Below are 22360 nucleotides of genomic sequence, written 5' to 3'. Positions count from 1 at the left end.
TTCTAAGTCAGGGATTGACAAGCTATGACCCTATGCCATTTTTGTAAATAATTGGAACTCAGCCATGTTCATTCGTTTGTGTGTTATCAGTGGCTACTTTTGTACCACAATAGCAGACCTGAGTAGTTATGACAAAGATCATATGGTCCACAGAGCCTAAAATATTTACTATGGAGAGTTTCATTTGAAAGATTGCTGACCCCCCTTCTCTGTGAGATCTTAACTGGGCCCAAGGGACCTGGCATATTCAGGTATTGTCTGTACAGCTTAGGTGGAGAACCTCCTGGCCTACTTTATGGCTTTTGGTAGCAGAGAAATGTTTTTTTATCAAAGCATGGGGAGTGGCATCTCTTTCTTTGGCCTAAGAATGCATCTGGAGCTCTGTTAATGCTCAGTTGCCTTATGTGTCATTATTACTGGTTCCTAGTACTGTGGCCTTTCCCACTATTCCCAGGCTGTGCTGTGCTTTGGTAATGGTGGCTCAGGGTCAGCCTGGTTGAGCTGCGTTCCTCCTGACACAAACACATGCTATACTGTCACTGTATGTTCAGGTGGACCAGGGACCTGCTGGCTTTGTTGACTCATTTTATAGTGGGGCTGATTAGCATGAAGCATAACCTTCTGTTTGTGATATTTTTCAGGCTGCAGCATCTAGAGGTAGAAAGTAATGACTTTGGCATAAGCTCTTTTATTTGTAATGCCCTTCAAACATGTGCAAATTCTCCTGGACACACAGCTGCTTAGGAAGATTATGCTCTGCAAAGTGTGACCTGTCATCACTTTTGATATTTATTTCTATCAAAAATCCTTTACTGTGTTTTATTATAAATATTACAGACTAAACCCACCACTTATTTTCTTTACAAATGAGTATTGCAAGACTGAAATCCATGTCCCAGCTTATGTGGAGGTTTGTGGCATTCGCTACTCCATTCTTTATCGCAGCCTTTCTTGTTGGACCTGTTCCTTCCAGGCAAAAGAAGGCTGCATTTTGGCCAAGTTAGAGCTCTTGAAAATCATAGGGGAATCAGAGAAATGTTTTTTCTCTGCAGTAACAGCTGCACCAGCAGTGATGGCAGCTGTTATCAAAGAATATTTGTTGATCATGATCCCACCACCATAGTAAGAGCTGAAATGTGGAGACTCCTGTTTCTCAGGAAGCCATGGCATGTCATTCTCCTGTGCTCAGAACCATGGTATCTTCCCGGAAGTGCCACAGACAATGTCTGTCGTGCATGCCTCTATGAATGTTTCCTTGTCACAAATTTGGTGCCGTGGTGTGATGGATCTCCCCTGACAGAGACAGAACTTCATGGTCTGTGAAATGGAACCAGGAATGGGTCTCGGTGTCTGTGCCACACTGGAGTCATGTCCAGTGAGTTGGGGTAGTGACAGGGTGGTATACACTCAGGTTTGGAGTCCAAGAGCTAGACCTCCACACTGGCTCTGCTCCTTATGGGCTAGATAACCTTGTGCAAACTGCCTAGCCCTCTGAGACTCACGTTCCTCTAGAGTAAGATGCACACAGTTTATGTTTGGCAATAAAAAGAAGTATTATCACTAGAAATGTACAGAATCTGTGTTTAGGGTCACGGAGATGTTGGGTGGTGAGATGGGATGGCCTCTAAATATGTAATTCATTTAAGGGAAAGAGAACAATTGTAGACATAAAAGCATTAGCCACATTCAGCTAATCCTGATTTTTCAAGGCAACATTTGGGGCTTTGCAAAGTTGCCTTTAAAAAAAATTTCTCATAGATCCTTTTCATTGTAGGGCAAAGAAAAGTTTTATCCAACCAGGTGTTTTCAAAACTGATTCATAATGCTGTCTTTCCCTGTCAGCTTCACAATCTTGCTCAACAATTAACAATATCACAATTACAAAAACTACTAAAAGTGTTCTCAGTATAGAAATCACTTAATTATTGAGATAGCAGCTAAGGACAAATAATAATATAGCTCTGAGTAAGAAATTATTATTTCTTTGCTCAAATAGTCCAGCTATGAAGTTTATAATACATTGTTCCTCCTTTCATATGTAATTTTATGATGTCATTATTATAGAGGAAATAATAGGGTTTCATATAAGGTATTGCAGAGTCCTAGAGAGAAATCATAAGATCCCTCCTGTGCCTCTTTTCAAAGCCTAGAGCCTGGATAAAACATTTATAGTCATTCCCACACTTGCTCTTCCTTTTCAGAGAGAACCAGGAACCCCCAAACCAAATGACTTAGTTTGATGTAGCTCTACTCCATATATTTCTCTAAAAGAAAGAGGCAAGCAGAGGACAGCTGGAGAGCCCCAAGCTTTCTTCATGGTTTACAGTCCTTTAAAAGCCTACAGATGGTTCTGCCCTGCGGTCTTGGACTGTTGCTCCCCATGTTGCCATAGACAGAGGAGAGGGTGTCAGTTGCCCCTTCTCTCTTTTAAAGTGTTGGTCTGTTTCATTGCATCATTGTCCCTTTCTTTTGAATTTTACACTAAGATGTCGTCAGGGGCTCTTGGAGAGTATACCTTCTATTATTGTTGCTGAACCTCTACCTGCCTAGTACAGTCTAAGTGTCCTGATTATACCTTGCTTGTCGTTTTCATGTGCAGTGCCACCAAGGCACAGTCATCAGATTTACTGGGGACATCTGGAAAAACCATTGATTGGGTTTTTACACTGGTCAGGTTTACCGAGGCATTGCACAGCTACTATCATTCTCTAGATTCGTTTCAATTTATGAGTTCCTATTATAATTCATAAGACGACTTCAAGAAATGTAGGTAATTTATAGCCACAGTGTATTAATTCTGTGAAATTGTAGTCTAGTTAGGCTATACGAATTATGATTGCAGTTATGAGTTGTTTACACCAAGCAACATGGTAGATACATATGTCTTCTTTTGAGTCGTAATAAAAGGAAATGCCTGTCAATTTAATTTACCACCAGACATGTTCATATTTAAAGCTCTTTATAGTGAAATAAAAGCTTGATCTAAAGATTATGGTTCCTGAAGAATTGGCAGCAGCTGTGACCTAGGTGTAAAATACTGGTGGGTGCTCTACTGCTGTATGAAAAGCTGGGGAGAGCATATGAAAAGGTATTACACGAGTGAATGTTCTTAGACATAAAAACAATTAAAGTAATCCTTCCAATCAGAGATCCTTCCAGTCATGTCACATGGTGGAACTGAAACCTTGGCCAGTGTGCCTTCCCCTGTTACCTCTCTGTTCAAGGGCAGAGTTGCACCCTTAGGTTTATCAAAGATTCATGCACTCAGTCATTCCACAATACCTCTGAGACAGTAGAAGGAAGAAAAAAAAGGAAGCTTTTTAAAGAGTGTCATATGGAGAACGATGACTTAAAAATTCACACTGACCCCAGTTTTCATGTGCACATCCATCCATTTGTTCTGTGTATACGAGCCCACCATGCTCCTGGCAGTACGGTTGAACAATGCTGCAGGCAGTAGATGCTCCCTGTCCTCCAGTAGCTTAGACTTGTGCAGGATTTCTTAACCTCAGCATTATTTTCATTTTTATCAACTTCTTGGTCCCTACCCACTGGATGCTAGTGTCAGCTCCCAATTGAAACAACCAGAAATGTCCCCAGGCATTCTCAGATATACCCTGGAGCTACAGGGGCAGGGCGCACATGGCCTAGAGTTGAGAACCACTTGACTTGTGGGCACTACTGGTGTGAGATACTGGCAAGCACAGAGGAGAATAAGTAAATACGTACTGTAGGATGGACTAAACGTGGGCCACGTGAGTGCTGTGAAAGAAAATAGAGGTGGCTTCCAGTGCACTTTCTAATTTATATCTTTCTCCCAGGTTGACGCTTAACCACATTGTAGCTAAACAAGTTTATATTATATCAAAGTTATTATAAATGTTTTCAAACATTTTGTTTACTAAAGGATGTATCTAAAATAATTTCTTTTATTAAATATTACTAGTGTTTAGTAGCCACAAAATATGAAAGGATGGTTTTATAATTATGGAGTGGCAAGCAACACTGAACAGGTGCTGATGAATCGAAGATTCTGTACAAGCCTAGAGAGAAGAATCAGGTGGTTTGCTTACAAGTTTAGCACATTGTATTTATTATTACTGACTGACTAGGTATCACTGCTGAAAGTTATCCACCTACTTTCCATTTGAGGTAGAAGTGATTGTACAGACTGTCAAAAAACGTTTATAAAGTTTTTGTATAGAGTCACATTTTAACTATTCCTCAGTAGGAAAAATATAGCATTTATAGATAGCATCATTGGTAATTCATAAACTGCCTTTTCCTATCTTCTTATATCTTAAAGTGTAACTTAAGTCCACAATTATTTATAGAAATCATCTTTATTATCAAAATTCAGACTTTGCAAGAGTAACCTGCAAAGTAAAGGTCTCTACCCCTCTCAAACAAAAACAAAAATAAAAACCTTCTAACCTCTTTGATAGCATTTGATGTTGTGACGTTTCTGTCATCTCTTCACTGCAACTGTTATATTGACCATTATTTTTCCATGTTATTGCTTCTGCTACATAAAAATTGTCATCATTTTAAGCCCCTTCCCTCGCTGGCCCACAGTGGTTGAAGGGTGTTTTTGATGCAGTTTCTGTGCACTGAACGAGTATATGCATTAATCAAGGACTGTGAGCTGCCTGTGGCACTCTCAGGTTCGTTTATAAATTAGCTGTTGGCTAGGTTATGTTTGCCAATATTCACTCTATTATGTTCTGTGTCAGAGTGGCAGGGAACCTTGGAGTCGTGGTGGGATACATTGATGAGTACAGGTGGCTCCCTGGGTATGATTTTGAAGAAAACGAAATAAATTGATTGACTGAAAAAAGCAAGAATAGGACTGAAGATGATTAGGCATATGTTTTAGTCCTGTACCCAGGAAACACTCAATGAACCTGCAGCAGCATCCTGAAGTAGAGGCCCTTACATCATAGAATACGCTTTCTTCCTACAGCAGTGTTTTATCTGTTTAACGGTAGTGTAAGAAAAAATTCTGTCCAGTGCATTTGCAGACCAGATGTACACAACCCATCCAGTTGTCTAGTGTTTAGAAATACAAACTTTGACCGTTGTACTCTGAATCCATTAATGTTCAGATGAGTTAAGATAATTTAGATTTTCAGCCTCTGTGGTAATCACACAATTAGGACATATAAAGCTAATACTTTGTGGTTTCTTTTTTTTTTTTTAACTTTATTATTATTGTTGACATTATTACAGATGTTCCCATTTCACCCCATCCCTTTGCCCACCTCTACCCAGCCCCCACACACCCTTCCCTTTCTTCTTCACCTTCCCTTTCTCTCTGGCCATCACCTCACTCTTGTCTGTGTCTGTGGGTTACGCATGTATATTCCAGGCTAATCTCTTCACCTTCTTTTATCCAGTGTCCCCCACTCCCCTCCCCTCTGGTTTCTTTTTAAAACAAAGTATGCACAATGATAATTTTAATCGGTTTGGTTTTATTAAGGGAAACAAAATACTATAAATGTTTTGGGCATTCATATACTTACATAATAAATCTTTTATAGTCAACACCATACACTCAGTAAATAAGATGCTTATTTCTTTGTTCCATTAAAGAAAAAAATAGCCATCAGCTTTAATGACTGCCTTAGTCTTGACATAGATTTATTTGTTTCTACTTCAGCAAATCCTCTGTAACATGAAAACTTTAATGTATCTATTTATTCTTAAAAGCTCATGTAATATTTTCAGTTCCTATAAAAAGAGGAGCTCAGCCTTGGCTGGTGGCTCAGTTGGTTGGAGTGTCTTCCCATACAACAAAAGGCTGTGGGTACAAGACCTGAGGCTGAGTCCGCCTTGGGCCTCTTAGCCTTGCTCTGAGCTGCTGTCCTTCCCCCCGCCTCTTCCAGCTGTGCTCTGCGGGGGTGCAGGGGTGGTTTAAAACTCACATTGGGGGTGGTGCCCTTAACCTGTACAAGAGGGGTGGACACTTCCTCTCCTTCCCAGGGCTCTGCTGGCTAACCTCACTGGGGAGCTCTCCTCTGCTTTCCCTGTAATGCAGCTGGAGGGCCCAGCACAGTCCTGTCTGTATCTGGGCAGAAGCCCACCTGCGAGACACAGTTGCAATGCCTCAGCTCTGCTTGGCTCCCTGGTACCCCCTTGCCACCACATCAAGTAGGAGGTGATAAAAAAAAAAAGGCCCACTTGGTACCCCAATCTTTCCGCGGGGCCGGGCCCCCATTGGGCTGGGCCTCCCCCTAGGCTCTGACCAGGTCAAAAGTCCTCTGCACCATCAGATCCAGCAGCACAGGCTCAGGTCTCCAGCCCAGTACTGCTCCCCCCTGCCATCACAGCAGGATGGGGCAGACCTAGCAGTTCTGCAAGTGGGAGAAAGGGCTCCTCCTGAGCACTGAAGGTGGGCAAGACAGATCCTCTTTACCAAGCCACATTATCCATCCTCCGTCTGGCTGTCTGCCCAAAGCTCTTCCAGAGAATCTATATAGTCTTTGCTTTAAAGTCTATTTTGTGTGATATATGTATTGCTACCCCAGCTTTTAAAAATTTTTATTTGCATGAAATATCTTTTTTCCCTTTACTGTCAATCTGTTATCTTTTCGATCTGAAATGAGTCTCTTGTAGACAGTATATATCTATGTCTATGTCTGTGTCTGTCTATGTCTATGTCTATGTCTATCTATATATCTATATATAATCTATATCTTTCTCTATCTCTGTCTCTGTCTCTATCTCTATCTCTATCTCTATCTCTATCTCTATCTCTATCTCTATCTCTATCTCTATCTCTATCTCTATCTCTATCTATCTCTATCTCATCTCTGTATCTATCTAGATAAATGGGTCTTGTTTTATCCATTAAGCTACTCTATGTCTCTTGATTGGAGTATTTAGTCCATTTATTATTGGAGAAATGCATGGATGGTCTTTCTTTGTTGCTGGTGGGAGTGGGGTTCTTGGGGTGCCGCTGGAATAAGCATTCCTGGAGGTCCCTACAGGAGGATGAGATGTGGTAGAAAGCTTTATTTGTGTGGAATTATATCTCTTGGTATCTAAAGTCCCATTTCCCTTAGTCCAATCCTGGGAGAGGTGCAGCTGGGGATCCAGCAGAGCTAGAAGCAAAACCAGTGTCCAGAGTTTCCATTCCATGGTGGATCTGGGTCTAGTTTAGTATTAGGCTAGTTGCAGTCCATCAGTTCATTGTGTGTGGGGCCCACATTGGCTGTGGACCATGTGGGCAAATGCAGGGGAGCCAAGAGAGCGCACCCCCTGCAACAAGAGTCCCAAGAGTTCCGCGAGGACCAAGAGAGAGAACTCCTTTGTTTAGGAGATTAAATGTCTCATCTTCCTGTGCTTGCAGTGGCCAATGACCTGTTCCCAGGTGCGACTAACAGTTAAATTCCCTGTTTCACCCAGACCTTACTTGGCATGTGTCTCTTCTCCCCCTGTCCAGTCCAGTGGCTTCCTAGGGAAAGTTAAACTACAGCTTCCTGGCAAAGCTGTACAAATGACGTGCCTGTAAAATTTGGCCTTCCCTTTGCTCCTTTCCAGTTATTAATAACTGGGTTCATTACAATAGTATCACATTTACATTTAAAGTGTTTATTGATAGATATGTAGTTATTTCCATCTTATTATTTATGTTTATGTTCCTTACCCCGCCCTTTGTTCTTTAAAAAGTCTCTATATCATTTCTTGTAATGTTGGTTTGATAGTGATGAACTCCTTTATCTTTTCCTTGTCTGGGAAGCTCTTTATTTCTCCTTCAATTTCAAACGATAGCCTTGCTGCTTAGAGTAGTCTTGGTTGTAGGTCCTTGCATTTCATCGCTTTGAATATTCTGTGCCAATCCCTTATGGCCTGAAAAGTTTCTGTTGAAAAATCAGCTGATGGTCTTATGGGAGCTCCCTTATAGGTAACTGTCTTAATTTTGCTGCTTTTAACATTCTCTCTTTGTCTTTAACCTTTGGCATTCTAATTATGATGTGTCTCAGTGTGGGCCTCTTTGACTTCACCTTGTTTGGGACTCTCTGTGCTTCCTTGGCTTGTGTGTCTTTTTCCTTCACCAGGTAGGGGAACTTTTCAGTCATTATTTCTTTAAATAGGTTCTCAATCCCTTGCTCTCTCTTCCCCTATGATGTGGATGTTTTTACACTTGATGTCCCAAAGGTCTCTTAATCTGTCCTCATTAAAAAATTTTTCTATCTCCTCTAATTGGGTGTTTTCTGCTACCTTGTCTTCCAAATCGCTGCTGCTTCTGTTCTCTGCTTCATCTAATGTGTGGTTGGTTCCTTCTAGTGCATTCATTTCAGATACTGTATTCTTCATTTCTTACTGGTTCTTTTTGATGGTTTCTGTGTCCTTTTTAATGCTTGCCGTATCTTTGCTGAAATTCTCACTCAGTTCTTTGAGCATCCTTATAACCATTGTTTTGAACTTTGTATCTGGTAGCTTTCTTGCCTACATTTTATTTATTTTCATTTTTTTTCAGGAGATAGCTCCTGTTCTTTCATTTGGGACGTGTTTCTTTTTCTATTCACTTGTCTGCCTCTCTGTGTTTGTTTCTATGTATTCGGTAGATCGACTGTGTCTCGCAGTCTTGGTGGGTGGCCTTACGTAGTAGGTGTCTTGTGTGACCCGTGGTGCAGTCTCCCTAATCATGTCAGCAGTTGCTCGAGGAGTGTCCCTTGTGTTGATTATGAATGCCCTCCTGTTGTAGTTTAGCCTAGATGGTTTTTATTTTTTGGCATGTCCGTGAGTTGGGTTGTCCCTCAGGCTGGCTGGCTGTGAGGATTGGCCACAACCATAGTGTACAAGTTGCTGTGCAGGTGCTGACCTCATGAAGTGGATTGTGCCCCAGCAGGGTCTGGTACCTGCCAAGACCTCCTTTTTGGTGTGTCACTTGTGGATCTAATTGGGTGGCGCTCTGTTTTGGTCCGCAGCCAGCCACTGATTGTGGCGGTTCAGGGGCCTCTTGGGAAATTCTCCAGTGCCAATTTAAGAGCTTTCTGTGACTGGCTGTGGGCTACCTGTTAGGAGCTACAAAGTGATCCACAGTTGGTAGCTGCCTGTGCTGGGCCTGGGTGTGCATGGAAGAGGCTAAGCTGAGAACTGAGGCCAGATGCCACTAGTACTGGGCATGGGGAAGGTCAGCAAAGGACCCAAGGCACCCTGAGACCCTCTTCTGTGTGCTAGGTGCCCATTAGGCTTAGCCAATGAAAGAGCCTTGGTGGTACATGAGTTGTGTGAGGCAGCTTCTCAGGGAGTCACTAGGTGCTGGAGAGTTGTTTTCAACAGGTTAATATAGATTCAAACTTGGCACCCATGCTGGGTCTGAGACCAGTCAGCAAAGTCTTGATACATTGCTGCTCATCTGGGGCCCCCAGACCTTTTTGGTGGGATGGAGTCTTAGGGAGTTGTCAGAGTAGAACTAGTAGAGTTTACCAGGCTAAAGCAGATTAAGATTTGGTTCTGTGGAGGGCATTTCTCAATATGAGAAAGGCGGTACCTATTGGCTTTATGGGAATTTGGCCCTTGCACCACAGGCATAACACTCAGTTTCTCCCTGTATGTCTTTGGCACCATCGAACTTACCTGGAATTGCTTGAGAGTTTTTTTTAGAAAGCCTGCAATGCAGGCCCAGGCTGGTTGCCACTGACACAGCCTTGGGCTGTGCGTGAGTTGGGTAGTGAGGTTTTTCAGGGAGTCATCAAGGTGGAGCTAGTGTAGCTCACCAGGGTACTGCCATGTGATGGTTGGAAGGCTCTACAAGGGACACTGGTGGCTGTCTCTCCATCCCTGGCCCTGAGGTCTCACTACTCAGTGTCTCCCTATATGACTGTGTCACGCCCCCTCCCCCTAAGCCACCATCCCTTCTGCTGGATCTCAGGGTGAGTGCTACTGTCTGTTTGTGTGCTGTTCCTTTAACAGTATGCCTGGGTTTCTAGCTGCCTTCTGGCTTACCTGGGTCCTTGCTGATTTTCGAAGCCAGGGGTTATGTAGGCTCCTCTTCCTGCACTGATGCTCTGGGTTGGGGAGCCTCAGATGATTACTCAACATTGGGCTGAGATCCCATGCTCCTTATGGGGGAACCTCTGCATCTGAGATATCCCTTCAGATTCTCAATTGCTGCATGTGGGTGTGGGGCGAGCCCTTTTTGCATCTCTGCCCCTTTTTAACAGTTTCAGTGTGGCTTCCTCTATATAGCCTTAGTTACATGACTTCTGTTTAGTCAGTCTTCAGATGGTTATCCAGGTTGGTTGTTCTGTAATTTAGTTGTAACTTTGAAGTGGTCTTGGAAGGAGGTGAGTGCAATTTTCACCTACTCTGCTGTCCTGGAGAATCTCTCTGGAATTGTTTAAAGGGGTCTTTGCTGCTTAGCAGATCATGAGGCTGCTATCATCTGCATTTATGATTACTCTCTGGACTCAGTCCAGCTTGGATTTCAATATATTAAAAGTACATGCGAATATGAGGAAATATAGATCATTAAAATTGCATGTATTGCATAGCCGGTTTTTACATTTCGACTGATTAATGAGTTTCTGTAGAGTAAAAATAGAGCACATACCGCTAAACCGCTTTCTAGATTTTATCAGTAGACTCATTGTCCCTGGGGTCTTCTCGTGTCCAGAGCTTGTTAATGATTCATTGGAACAATGACAGTTCCACATTTTATTTGAATTAACCAATTTTTTAGAGAATAGACATAGAGTGAGAAATCTGAGTTGTAGTTTGTAGCTGCATGCCATTTGCTAGATTAAAAAGGTGCTCCTTAACATTTATACAATAACATGTTTCCTATTAATTAAGGCAGAGTCCCCATATTTACTAATGCAATAACCTTGAAGTGTTCTAATCAAAGATTCTACATAATAATCAGGTAATTCTATTTTTAAATAAAGTATGTAACTAGAAATGAGCCAAATCATTAAATAATACAAATACAGTGAGGTCAACATTAGACTTTAATTTTCATTTTTGTCTTGCTTGTTACGTTACTGGCAATACTATAGTGTTTTGGCAATCATTCAGCTAATATTTATGGAGCATGTACTATGTATTGGTGATGGATATACAGTAGATCTGAACCCAGTCTTTATCGAATGTAGGTTCAGTATGGGAAATAGGTTAACTAAATAAGCACAGAAACGTGATTGCAAATTGTTGTTAGTGATCATAAGGTGCTAGGAAATGAAACACTTTTGGTTTGAGGAAAAAAATAGGGAGATTAAGAGTGAAGAGAAACTTTGTCACTTCAGAAAGGGATCCATCAGTTTATAGATATTTCCACTCTGGGTGTGGGGCTTTAGTCTAAGCAACCTCCTCTTGCAATGCCCACGTCTAGTTATACCCACCACCTCTGCTTCCTCACTGCTTCCCCAAAATCAGGTGTACAGAAATGGGTCAGTCTCTCACATATGCATGCTTGTTATTATAGGTAGACATACATCTATATTACATACATGATCATGTATATAACCTGCCGTTTCCACCCAATGGTAATGCTTTTCCATATCATTAAATGTTCTTTCATAAGTTATACCATTTTATTAGGAATACCCTATTATTTCCAGAAAATGTTTTTTTTCTTCTTTCCATTTTTTAGGTCTTTGATAAACACTACTGAGATGAACTTTCTTAAACATAAGCTGGTACATTAAATAATGTTAATTTTCTTAGGACAAGTTTCCAGTTGTATTACTGGTCACATGACAGATTATTTAATATTTTACAAGGTTATTTCATATTTAAAATGGCATTATTTATTCTTTTTTGTTTAGTCTTCACCTGAGGATATGTTTTTTGATTTGAGAGAGAGAAATATCTATCAGTTGCCTCCCATATGTGCCCTGACTGGGGATTGAACCCACAGCCTTTTGGTGTATGGGACGATGCTCCAACCAACTGAGCCACCTGGCCAGGGCAGCATGATTTATTCCTAACATGCCACTGGTTGGTTTAATGCAGCTTCATTTTGCTTTTTGCAAGTCTGAAGTTAAGCAGCTAACAGTAAAAGTTATGGAAGTTAGTTCTGCATGTTGGATTCCTGTTGGCCTTATACTGATTTAAATCCCATTCTTCCCATCTTGATTTCTTAGAATAATAACGAATCTTCTTACAAGAACTGTTTCTCTACTTCCCTATTGGTGGTGTTCTAAATTTGGCCAGAGAGAAATGGAAGAAACAGTTAAAATCTATTGTGTATTTTTCAACCTTCTCTTTGTTTTTCCTTCTGATTCATGTTGAATATATCTACTAGTTTTTCTGCTTTAAATAATTTCACAATATTAATAACAAAGAACAGATAATAACATATTCTCACACTTGAGTGGGGATGCAGGAATTGCCAGATACAGTGAATCTGAGATGCTGAATTATTTACTTAGAGTGCTGCTGCATGGCTTTCTAAGGAAGTGTTGCTGAAAATGTGTGTTGTTAACTTAAAATTTTTATTTTCAACAAATTATTTGTTTCCCTTTTATTATTAAATGTTAAATTTCTGACTATATTGTTAACATTATAAAAGCCTGAAGTGAATTTTACTTCTTCTTAAAGGCATTAATTTTTTGGTATAGTTAGCCTTCATCAGGTTGTTTCCTGTTTTAGAAGTAATACCAGAGAGTTTTTAGGTGGCAGGAGACGTGATCAGAGTACACTGAGTGTGGGCTAGTGTTTATGACAAAGGTGTCATTTTTCCTGAGACTCACATTGAAAATTCAGAATGACATACATACAAGGTTCAAAAAATATAACCTAGAATTTATTTGAAAACTGTTACCAAGTTATTTTGTTTCTTCCATCCCAAGAGCACCCGTGATGTATCCCTTTACTATATACTATCTAGAGCTTCCATTCTGGGGGTTGCATTGTGCATACATGGCCATTTTATTTTAATTTTTTAAAAAATATATCTTTATTGATTTCAGAGAGAGGAAAGGAGAGGGAGAGAGAGAGAGATAGAAACATCAATGATGAGAGAGTCATTGATCGAGCCCACAATTCCCGGGCATGTGCCCTGACCGGGAATCGAACCCCGATCGCCTGGATCCCAGGTCGACGCTCAACTGCTGAGCCACGCCCGGCCGGGCCATGGCCATTTTATTAATATTTTATTTACTCTTCCCTCCCCCTCTTAATAATGTATTTCCTTATTAACATTTTCCTGCATTGATATTAGTGTTTGAAATGTACAATAAAAGATGGAAAGTGTTTCGAGGATGCTGCCTTATCTCTAATTCCACAGAAGTGAAGAGGTGAACATCTCCAACATCAGTCAGATAGTTTTGAACGTGGCCAGCATTTTCTTGTGAAACCTGGAAGATGGCTAGTTCTGGGTTCAGGCCTTTGCATTACTCAGCATGTTCCTATGTACTCAGTTGTTGCTCAGTGAATGGGAAATGGAGAACCCCAGAGTGGCAGGTAGGAAACTGAATCTGGCATCTCTTGAACCTTCCCCCCTCCCCCCAATTCACTATCCTAGTGACATCCAGCAAGTCACTGAGCGTTTTTGTGTCTCAGTTTCTCATCTGTGAATATGAAGATTAAAGCAGATAAGATTTACTTCTTAAGGTTCATTCCAGGTGCAGTATTAACTTCTAATTGTGTCCACTTAGTCGTTTAAAAAGAATTATCTGAATGACTTGAAAGTCAGTATATAAGCATCATAGGCGAAGGATTACATGTTGTATGCTTCCATGCTATTTCTGACAGCTCTCATGCATGATCGTATATACTCTTATGAGCAAATATTTATATTCATAAAACACAGATCCCTCAGATTTTGCAGAGCCCTGTTTATCTAATTTTGCCCAATTTATCATCCATATAACGTGTGACATGCAAGCATGAATTCAGAACAAAATAACTTCATCTCTCTCTCGATACTAAAGAGTTCAATTTCATGCTGAGTTTTACATGGCACAGCAGGAGTGGATTGTTTAATATCTATAACTCTGAACTTCCACAACCTTTTATGAGATATGCAGGTAAGTGTTGAGAAGCAGAAATTTTAAAAATAATTTCTACAGAATTTTTTGAAGACCCCTGGAGCAAACTGTTTGAATCTATTTCCCTTTTCCATAGTTTTTCTTTGTCTGTTTGAGCTGTGTTCTCATGGGTCAGAAAGATAGAGTTTCTAGTCCCATACCTTAAATTGCTTTATAATTGCCTTACTTTATAAGGGAGACATATCCTGGCTTGGTGAAGCCTGAAAATATTCAAAAGAAATTAATCTGAACCTATTAAAAGTAGGGGGAGTGGAGGAAACATGTTTTGGAAAATAGTTAGCTAGACTGGATAAACTCTATCAACATGGTATGATATCATGCATAAAAAAATAATGAGACCCAGACATTTGTTCTCAATAACATTTCAGTTTGGTGATGGGTCATAGAAAAAGAAGTTTGAGATGGAGAAATATGGCCCACATTTAAATTTAAAACCATTTAAAATGTATTGAATATGGTTTTGGTTTTGGAATTTCCACAGTAGAGTGGATAAGAGTATGGGAGTTTTTCTAGATTTGAATGTGGCAAAGGCTGAATAACTTGTGGACTGTGTGACCTTGGGCAAACTTACTTAGAATCTCTGAGTGTCTATTTTCTCATGTGTTTTAAAAAAGGGCTATTAAAAAAAATAGTTTTAAGAGTCTCTTAACCTAGAGCCTAGATACTACCTAGAATGCACTTCTTAGTAAGACAGACAGTGTATATTTTCATGGTTTAAAATAGAATGGGAGGGGAAGATCAGATATGGCAGAAGTATCTGAAACAACTCACAATAATGATTCATTAAAATTAGAATAAAATATTTGCTTCTGGTATCATACTTTTTACTATGACTGTGATATAGCTTTTGCTTTTAGGTAACTTTTAAAGCTACTCTCGTCTGTCTTCATGTCTATGCAAACAAAACATTCAGAATTTTTTCTGGATGTGTATTCTGGGACCCTTGGACCCTTCAAATGTATTGTGCACCTTTACAAATCAGGGTTCTGTGAGCTCTGCAGAACAGTCTGGGGGAGAACAAGGGATGTTCAGGCTTCCTGCAGACCTTGCCTCCTTAATGGACATAAGGACAAAGGAAATGGCCTTTGCACTTCTTATATACTGACTTTGTTGATTAATATTGATTGTAGAATTGTATTTTTATTATCCCCCTGCTCAGTCAGTGTAAAGGTAATTATATAGTTTACTTTTCATGTACTCTGTGGAAACAGCCTATTATTTGTCTTTGACTGGTATTATATGAAATGTAACCCAGAAAATCAAAGTGCTGTTCAAATATTATTTTTCAACTTAATTAGATATAAATATTTAAAAACTCAATTTCCTGTATTAAAATTATTCTTATAAATTATCAAAGTAATTATAATAATTTTCTCCCAAAATTATTTGTGTAAGAGGGCACATGTACAAATGAGCAATGATTGAATAAGTACATAGATGAAATAAATTAGTGTTATACAGTTGACAATTACATATGACTAAGGGGTGAAGGTCCATTTGGGTGTACAGTGGTGGGTGCCCAGTGTGTTCTATAGATAGGAACTGGCAGGAAATGACATTTTCTGTTCTACTATTGCATTAGTTTCTTGCAAATTTTTTTTAGCTATGATTAGCTCTCTGAAAAATCACACATCTTTACCATCTTTGAAAACAAGTTCTTTAAAATATAAGTATTTGAGTAAAAACTGAAACTTAAAAAAATTTCTTTGGTTTACAACAGCGTTTTGAGTTTACTTCAGTTTTTGTGGAGTCCAGTGTGTTTACACACTTTGATTTTGAACCCCTGTGACAGAGCAAGGAAAGCATTTTTATATGAAGAAAATGACTCACAGCTCATCATGTCCCCAGTTTTATGTAGCTAATAACTAGAAGAGCTAAAGGCAGACCAGGGTTCAGCAAGCAGAAAGAGAAATTTGACTACTGCTTATAAATCATATTAAACATAGTCATATTCATTAATTTATTGGAATAACCACCATTGTGGACTTTTTACTTTAATATCTGGCTTCTTTAGCTGAGCATTAGACATGTTAGATTCATCTACATTTATTACAATGATTCGGCATTCCCCCTTTCTAATGTAATTTCTTAGAATGAAATTTCTAATTTCTTGAGCCAGCTAAGGAATGCTGGTCTGTTGGGAGTACTCCAAAGAGGGTGAAATTCAGTTCAGATTTGTAACTGGTAATGAAAATTTTATGATAAAAGAATAAATGGGCTACAGAAATAGAGTATTTTACTCACCTTTTGGAATTTATATATAGGAATTCCAATAGAAACAGACCCCTTTGTATTTTTTACAGTTAATCCACATATTAAATACTTTTATTCATTATTAATTGTCTGGTAAACATGTAAAGAAAAAAATTCAGCAATTTTTGTAGTATCTCATTAGGTTAGGTATTACTACAAATAGATTAATGTCAATAGATGCTGGTTTTACTAACTGTATAATGTATCTATTTTCTAAATTTGTTTTATTTAACAACTCTAAATTAGGTCATGTTTCTCTTAAAATAATTGATTAAATTTCTTAAAAGTTGAGTGACTTCTTCATTGGAACAAAATGCTAGAAATACTGATCAGAAACGCTAGTCTATAGAGTGCGTATTGTAAAATATTGTTCCTCAGTCATATTCAAAATCAGAAATAACTAAGCTAGTATAGCAGAGGAAGTCTTGGGATTCCTGGACGTCTATAAATTTAGTGTGAGTTAACAGTGGCAATTTCCCAAAGAGCTGGGCCTTTCACTTCTGTACATTTGGTATATGCAGTAGAAACCTGCTCTGTCTTCATTCCACGTCTTCTGTATCCATTCATCTATCAGTGTTCACCTACGTTGCTTCTGTATCTTAGCTATTGAAAGTAATGTTGCATTGAACATAGGTATGCACATATCTTTTCAAATTAATATTTTGGGTTTTTTTTTGATAAATATCCAGAAGTTGAATCGCTGGGTCATATGGAAGCTCTATTTTTAATTATTTGAGTAATTTCTATACTGTTTTCCATAGTTGCTGCACCGGTTTACAACCCCACCAACAGTACATGAGGGTTCCCTTTTCTCCACATCCTTGCCAACACTTGTTTGTTGATTTATTGATGGCAGCTATTCTGACAGGTGTGAGATGATACCTCATTGTGGCTTTGATATGCATTTCTCTGATGGTTAGTGATGTTGAGCAGCTCTTCATATGTCCATTGGCAATCTGTATGTGCTCTGTAACAGCGTGATGAGATCCTGTTGGCTCAGTCCTCTTCATTGTGGCTTTGCCATTAGAGTCATTTTTCTTTCATTCTGCTTCTGTCCCTTTGAGTCCAGGCTGGCAGCATTCCTACTGGTATAAAATTGTCAAAAACTGTTTTGGTCTTCTGTGCCATTCATGGGTGCCCAAGCCATAAGACAAGAGGGTCTTCCGCACATCTTTCCTGGATAACCATGTCTTCATACACCAGTATGACCATAAGTAATTACTTCTGCCATAACCCAATTTCCAAATAAGGTCACATTCTGATGTGCTGGAGGGTTAGCATTTTAACAGCCTTTTGCACTGGGACACATTCAACCCATAACACCCATGCAACAACCATATAACAACCTTAACAGCTGCATCAAGTGGCTACTAGGCTTACTTTGTCTCATTTTAAGGTATTTTTTCCTTTGTTCCTTCCTAATTATCATTTTAATTGTTATAAGTAGACTGAAAAGCAGAATAATTTTACACATTTCTGTATACCCTCAAAGCCTTTCTTACTAGAAATTTGCACATAAAAGCAATTAAAAAAATTAGTCATGCTGTGTGTCACAAAAAAATATATTAAAGTAATACTTTAGGCATTTGTTAAGTATTATCTTATTGTGGTTACATGAAATTTCTAATTCTACAATTCAAATCCAACACTGTTTTCTGTCTTAGAAAGTTGCTGAATTATAAAAACATTTATCTTTAAATTAGATTACTGGTCTTCGGTATAAATAATGGAGAGTGTGAATTTGACTTCCTGGGAGACAGAAACAAAATAATCATGATTCTGTGTAATACAGACTCCTGATAATTCTCTTTAAATTTGAACTTAACATTTTTAATTAATATATATGTTCGTAAAAGGAACAGTAACAATAGCCATTCATATTGGTATTTTAATTTCATATAAAAAATAGTTTGCTTGAAAAGTATTACCTGTTAGTGGTTATTGCTTTTTGTACCAACATGTAGTCTCTGTTTCTTTATGTCCAAATGAGGCTATTAGTATCTTCCTTTCCTAATATGCATTCTCTTAAATGATCTCATTTAATCTTTTTTTTTTAAATATATTTTTATTAATTTCAGAGAGAGGAAGGGAGAGGGAAAGAGAGAGAGAAACATCAATGATGAGAGTCACTGATTGGCTGCCTCCTGCTTGTGCCCTGACCGGGAATCGAACCGCGATCTCCTGGATCCTAGGTCGACACTCAACCGCTAAGCCACGCTTGGCCGGGCTCATTTAATCTTCATAGGGGTTTAGTTGAGTGTTATTTGTCAGTACTAACAAGAGTGAGTTTTCTCTGTGCTGCTGAAGTTTATTGCTTTTGACTCTGGCATCGTTCCTTCCATTATTTTGAGTATTTTTTACTTCACTTATAAATGTTTAAAATTGAAGATAATATTTTTGTACTTATAGTAAGTCAAGCAGTCAGCTGAGTGGTAGATCTTGTTGCATGTTTACAAAATTCAAGACTTCTGGGAGAGGGGAATGGAAAATTGAAATGTGTGACACAGAATTCTCTTATGCCAAAGAAACTTAGAGTACCTATATTGTCCACTCAATTTTTTTTTTCTTGAAGCAAATATTAGTAACACTGTAAGAACACAATAAAGTTTCTGCTGATGAGTCTAAACTTCTCTTTTTTCCTTTAGTGGAAATACTGCATCTTAAACCACATATATTTAAATTTCTCAGCATCCTCATTTCCCATATTCCTAAGCGAAGATAAGTATAGTAAAATGTCCTAGAACTCTCTCTATACCTAATAATAGAAAGCAGTGCCGTAGATTAATAGTACTGTATGCAGAGGAACATTTGGTACAATTTGCTTTCAGTGTTTAGAATGAATTTTCTTTGAATAGCAGACTGGTGAGCTGGAAGAATGTTTTGTGGTAGAAGCAGTAGTGCTGAGGTAAGGAAGCATATGGGGCATTTGGGCTCCAGTTACTATGCTTCTTGGGTTGAAGAGGAATATTCACGTTGACTGGCAATGGGAGAGAAACCTGGAAATCATACTGGTGGAGTCAAATATTTTATTTTTAAAAACATATCTTTATTGATTTCAGAGAGAGGAAAGGAGAGGGAGAGAGAGAGAAAAAAAAACATCAATGATGAGAGTGTCACTGATTGGCTGCCTAGCCCGCAACCCGGGCATGTGCCCTGACCAGGAATCGAACCCTGATCTCCTGGATCCTAGGTCAATGCTCAACTGCTGAGCCACACCCGGCCGGGCTGCAGTCAAATCTTGGAGCCCTTGGATGCCCAGCTCAGGAGTTGAGACTTAACTTTAAAAGGTGATTACACCTTAATGAACTCAGATATGAAAGATTACAAGATATTTGAGGGAGATTAAATTGATAGTTGTAAAGATGAATTGGTGCTAGAAGAGGCTGGAGGCAGGGAAATTAGCTTTGTGATGCTAGGATTCAATGTCTGACAGTGAAGCTGGAAGGATCCTGTACAGGAGACATTTTAGAGGAAGAATTAATGATAGTTGATGACAGACTGGATTTCTAGGGGTAGAGGAGAAGGATGGAAAAGGAAATGTTTATGAATGTAGGAGATTGGAAGAATTGCCTTATTATTGATAACAGAATATTTGTTTGCAGTAGAAGTTGGTTTAAGGCATGTTGAGTGTTTTCTGAACTTTAAAATCATAATGCCTGTCAACATTTGAATTCTATGGAAGGAAACTTTGGACTGGACATTATTAAAACTAATTAATTTGCATGGAGATGATAATTATATAACCAAAATATCAAGAGACATAGTTTCAAAGCTGTTGTTGAGTCAACCAGTCTGTTGCCCAGTGTTTTAGGGATTGTCAAGTTATGTTAGTTATACCTTTGACACAGTTCTGCACCACTATCTGAATAATATCTCTTCTATTGGATGAAGTTAGGGCTAGATGCAATTTAAACTGTATAAAGTCTTTATAAGAAACTTGTTTTATGAGATATGACTGCTAGGTAAGTATGTATTCATGAGAATCAAAGTTCTAGTGGATTCAAAATAATCTTTTCTTTGAACTCACTTTAATACTGTTTTTCCTAGTAAATATATTTGTAGCAGTGATGGTGGGTGTTTTATGTGATACAGAAGAGACTGTTCTTTTGCTTCTAATTGTTTATGAGAGTATGTTTGTTAGACATAATGTGATTAAAAATTATATTGAAGAACATTTATCTCAACCCATTGGTTTAATTATTCTAATCACATTCATTGGCTTCTTTTGTTTGGGAACCTAGGTTTTCAGCTTTACAGACCTCTCAGCATTCAGCTCACTGATACATCCTTGTGGTGGGAGGGTGGCTAATCCTTCTACTGCAGGCATGCTTTTGAATATGTGCTCTTTCCTTTTAGTTGTTCCCTATCAACTTTGCCATGCCTTTGAACATTTTACCATTTATAAATGTGAATATGCAGGTTCTCTCCTCCATTCAGAAGAAATTGAATTTATCCCTCACTGAACCTTTAAAAATGTAAAACATCCTCAATTTTGTGGTGATTAAATATTCATGTGTGTTACATTTAAAGTAAGACTCAGTGTGACTTTTTGTAGCTAGTGAAATGTTTAAAGCACAGCAACCCCTTTGTGTTTCAGTGCACCTGCAGGAAAGACATGGTGAAAATTTCAATGGATATCTTTGTGAAGAAATTTCAGCCAGACAGATACCAGCTTTGGAAACAAGGAAAGGATATATACACCATTGATCACACAAAGCCTACTCCGGAATCCACCCCTGAAGTAAAAGCATGGCTGCAGCGGAGGAGGAAAACAAGAGCATCCAGGAGGTAACGATCCCCCCCAGTCCCACTTGTACTTGTGCAATTAAAATGGATCATGACGTGATATTCTCAAACACTACTTGCTTTGCTAAAAATTTATTCCTCTTAAGCTTATGCACTGTCTTACTGAAAATTGAGGCAAAATGTTTTTAATTCTTGAAAAGTGTAACACATAGAGTGTAGGAATAGTTGTATTTTGTGTTTGAGAATTTTCCTGAGGCTGTTACACGTGGCAAGTAGAACAATACTAGAACTTCTTGGGCCCTTACACTGACTATTTTGAAGTTGAATTGGTGCTCTCTATTGATCTCCATATTGTTATTGACTGTAATAACTTATTTCCAACTTTTTCATTTTGCTAGTGATTTTCCTTCTGACTTCACTAGTTTTCTTCATTTGATATTAATTTTCTCATCGGCTGCCTATATTTTGCTACATTTTATACACTTGCTTTCATTCTTTTACAAGACTTAAAGCAGAGCGTGTGGTGTTTCTGTAACATGGTTGTCCCTGTGAACTTTATTCTGCATTCCGTTTTTGTGACCAGGACCATTTCAGAAGCTTTCACACCTGTCACGGGCATCTCGCTATGTTAAAACCCTTTGAATAGGGTATGTGTTATGTTGCTCAGCTTCTCAGGCAATCCTTTTAGGCTCTTTGTTTTCCAGGATTATATTACACTTTTACTCTTCAATATTACTCCTCATTTTTCTTTCAGATTGTAAAAGTAATATTTGTGTATTGGAGAAAATTTGTAAAATAAGGAAAAGAATAATGAAGGAATCCCAATTCACTCATACCCTCACAATCCAGGGATAACCAATGTTAACATTTTGTATATATCCTTTACATAGATATTGATTATGTATCATATAATATTATATACCTTTCTAAAATTGGGGCCATGCACTATTAACAATTTGATTGCCAGTTTTGTGCGTAAAGTTTTTAATGTAATCAAATGATTTGCTACAACATGATTTTAGTGACTTCATGATTTTAAATTATCCCCTGTATTTGGACCTGTAGCTTGTTTCCAGTTTTTTTTTTTGCTATTAACTAAAATAACACTAATTTAAAAGCTTGGCCCACACTTTTGATGCTTACTTTCTGATTCTCTTCTTTCCCCTGACATTTATTATCTTTTATTTTAGAATGGTAGTGAGCGGAGGAACCTTAAGAACAAGGAGTCAAACTTCCACATTTTATGAGAGAAATACTTGAGGCACAGAATTAGTAGCAGGACTCAAACTGAAGCGTTCTTATTTCACCCTATAGTTTATAGCAGTGATTTCCAAACTGTTACTTTTCAAATCAGTTTAGTA

At 38.6% G+C, this 22360-nt stretch overlaps 1 protein-coding gene across 2 annotated transcripts in view; it reads left to right on the top strand.

Moving 5' to 3' along the window:
- KDM4C (lysine demethylase 4C) overlaps positions 1–22360 on the top strand; it is a 308354-nt gene that overhangs the window by 138094 nt on the left and 147900 nt on the right. For both annotated transcript variants that reach the window (XM_016214253.2, XM_087822671.1), the window contains one exon: positions 20851–21041. In XM_016214253.2, the coding sequence (XP_016069739.2) occupies positions 20851–21041 (191 nt within the window). The remainder of the gene's footprint in view (positions 1–20850; positions 21042–22360) is intronic.

Source organism: Miniopterus natalensis, chromosome 12, assembly GCF_054644295.1.
Source record: "Miniopterus natalensis isolate mMinNat1 chromosome 12, mMinNat1.hap1, whole genome shotgun sequence".
In the NCBI taxonomy this organism is placed as follows: domain Eukaryota; kingdom Metazoa; phylum Chordata; class Mammalia; order Chiroptera; family Miniopteridae; genus Miniopterus; species Miniopterus natalensis.
The sequence above is the reverse complement of the archived record's forward strand: the minus strand, read 5'-3'. Positions and strand labels throughout refer to the sequence as shown.